This window comes from Gavialis gangeticus, unplaced genomic scaffold, assembly GCF_001723915.1.
Source record: "Gavialis gangeticus isolate Ggan-Ray unplaced genomic scaffold, GavGan_comp1, whole genome shotgun sequence".
NCBI lineage: Eukaryota > Metazoa > Chordata > Crocodylia > Gavialidae > Gavialis > Gavialis gangeticus.
Window position 1 is genome coordinate 147,417,592 of NW_017729025.1, and position 3,018 is coordinate 147,420,609.

At 51.9% G+C, this 3,018-nt stretch overlaps 1 protein-coding gene across 2 annotated transcripts in view; it reads left to right on the forward strand.

Annotated features, from left to right (window-relative positions):
- Nucleotides 1-378: 378 nt before the first annotated feature.
- IGF2 (insulin like growth factor 2) overlaps nucleotides 379-3,018 on the forward strand; it is a 31,250-nt gene continuing 28,610 nt past the window's right edge. The window contains exon 1 of one of the 2 annotated variants that reach the window (XM_019519732.1): nucleotides 379-707. In XM_019519732.1, coding sequence (XP_019375277.1) covers nucleotides 609-707 — 99 coding nt within the window. In that variant the 5' untranslated portion in view covers nucleotides 379-608. Of the gene's footprint in view, nucleotides 708-1,304; nucleotides 1,479-3,018 lie in introns of those variants that run through there. The other variant, XM_019519733.1, reaches the window with a different exon arrangement.

Genomic DNA, 3,018 nt, shown 5'->3' on the forward strand with positions numbered 1-3,018 from the left:
TAAAAAAATCTGCTTACAGGCTTATTGCTCATTTTACCTAGCTCTAAAAAAAAAAAAAGCAGCATGAAATGAAACGAAAGCAAACCTCTTCCTTCCCCCCCGCTCTCCCTTCACCCAAGGAGAGAATTTGTCTGCATGGAGCAATAGCCACAAGCTCTCTGTGAGAAGCATGCTATGAAACCATGTTATTGAAAACTTTTTTCTCCCTTCAAGTGAGGCTAGGAAGGGCTACACTAGAGGGAGGCAGGGAGGGAGGGAAGGAAGGGTGGGGGGGACGACGAGGGGTTAGATAAGTTCTGCAAGGTTATTGGTTGAGTTGCCTTGATGGTTTTTTACAGTAGAGCATGCCCATTGGATGTATATAAGAAGGGGCAGTGAGAGCTCTCAGCCTGTCTCCTCAGTTGTGGAGCAGCTAAGTGAGAGTAGAGCTGCAGCTGGGAGAACGAAGCCCCACCAGCCCTGCCTCTTGGACAAGAAAGAGCCAAGCAAAGGGGACTCATCAGCATCACCATCCAACCCCCTCATCCTCTTGAAGCAGGGACTTGACACACCCCAACACCCATTAGTCTGCAAAGCAAGAGACAAGAGAGAGAGAAAAAAAAGAAGCAATGTCAAGAGCAGACAGGCACATGGAGGAGTGCCCCAGGCACCCAGCCTTCCTGCAGGGCTGCACGCAAGAAGTTGAAAGGAGCAGTGGCAGTCCCAAGGTAAGGAGCAGCTCCCCTGCCAGCCTGCCCCCAGCACCCCTGCAGGGCCAGGGCAGGGAGGGGGCAGCAGGGCTGCCTCCTCCCTCGAGCTGAGCGCAGCTCCTGCAAAGCTGCCATCCAGGCGGCGTGTCTGGGGGGCATGTGAGCGCCGAGGGCACGGAAGGACGCGGGTTGCAAACAGCCCTGCAAAGATCCCTTCTCCTGCAGAGATCAAATGGGGGGGGGGGGTCTTTGCTTTGTGCAGGCATGGCTGCACCCAGGTTGCGGGGGGGAGGGCTGCATTGCTTTGCCGGGCTGCCTCCTCCGGAGAGGGAGTTGCTGGCAGGGGGGAGGCTTGCAAAAAGTCACCGGGCAACAGGATCGACTAGTAGCTTAGGCGGGGGGGGGGAAGAGCCCAGGCTTGCAGAGCCCGGGGTGCCTCCCGGCTGCAGCTGCCCCGGGCGGTCGCTAGGGGGACCCCGCGCAACGCCGCCTGCCTTGCCCAGCCCCTGAGCGGGGCAAGGGGGAGCAGCTGCATGGCTTGCCCTGCGACCTGGGGGCTCGTAGGGGACCCCGTGCACCCCTGGAGGGGGCTGCGGGCTCTGCCAAGAGCCTGGCTCCCCCTCAGCAGCCCTAAGGCGTTGCATAGTCCTGCTGTCCTCTGAGCTGAGGAGCTGTCACCAGAGGGGGACGGGCAGGCGATACTCTTAAACTCAGGATTCCTGAGTCCTTGTATGAATGGAGATACTGGCACCACGCCGGGATTCCTAGACAGGAGCTGGAAGGAAGCAGGTTTGCAATGCTGTGGCGCCGCTCTCTGGGCGCGGGGACAGCTCCAAAGCGGATGGGGAGCCCAGCCCCAACGCCAACCCCAACCGTAGGAGAAGCCACATCAGCTAGGTGGATGGATGGATGGATGGATGGATGGAGAATTATCAGTGGGGTTGCACCACAACATGCACTTGGCGACTCAGGATTCAGGTCCCCTTCTGTGCATGCGTGTGTGCGGAGGAGAGGGGCTCAAGTCACAGCAGGCAAAGGTGGACCCAGATTGCAGCAATCTGGATCTCGTTTTTAGTCTGTCTGGGGCCGTGCAGGGTCACGTATGGGCTGCTAGAGAAAACCTGAAACAGCCCTGTTCTAACTAAGTACTGGTGACTTTTCTCCAGCCGCTTGGGGGGTAAGGGAATGACAAGATTGTGCTTTGCCTGGAAGGGACATGCAGTTCTTCAGCTTCAGAGACTAGAGAGAGATTATTAAATGCTGTTCTGAAAAACACTGCAGCATGTTCGGTCTCAGAGGAATAACAATTTGGAGAGGAAAAACAAGAGAATGAAGCCAAAATGGAGAGAGAGTTAATGGTTGGCATAGAGCCTTTGACTTTGTGTGATGTTATTTTTTTCCCCCCTTTCTTTCTTCCTTCCCAATTGTTTTTCCCTACAGTAATTGTTTTAAGAGAGCAACTTGGAAAGGTTTGGCACTCTGTTGAGCAGCAGGGACTTGGGGCACATGAGGAAACTCAGATTTAACTAACTGTACCAGCAGATGTGGCTGCCTTCCTTCCAGCCAGTGGTGTATTGAAAGGGTTTCTGATATACTACGTCTCACTCAGGAAAATATGGAGCAATCAAATGTAAAAATAAGGCTTGTGTGGGTGGTTTTAAATAGACACTTTGGGAGAACCACTGCTTTAAAGCCTAAGATTGAAACTTCCTATACAAAATATGTAGTTTTCTTCCCAACACCAGCACAGGTTTGGGACGCCAAGATTAACAGAAGGAGGTTTGGGTTTTTTTGACTGGACTGGATTTTTTTTTCTCTCTCATTGGCTGATTTAGAGGCGAGTTGAGGAGTCTGGGTCTCAGGTTTTGTGAGGGTGATTCCATCTTAAAAAACCTAAACCTCATAATCCACAGTAGTAAAGCAGGGTGACGTTTCTCGTTAGAGATTCAGTGAACTGTTTTGGACCAAAACTGACAATTTTGGTTACAGGAATGGGTCAAAGTTATAAATCTCATTTTTGTTGACACATACAAGTTCACTTCAACCTTTCAAAGGGGCTACCCTGACTTCTGTGAAGGGATAAAAAAACCCACCTCTCTTCTGGCAAAAACATAGGGCTTTTTTTCCCCCCACAAAAATTTTAAAACTGAGAAGTGTGTGTCCTGATGCTTTCTACAGATGAGCCTTTACTGTGACCTCTGTGGGAGGGTCATTGGCTTCATCACTGACTAGGGTTCACATTTAGAGCTAAGTCAGTGGAGTCTTTCCATTAATTCCAGTGGGTTTTGGATCAGGCACCAGATGCATAACAGAGCATCATAGGAGAGGG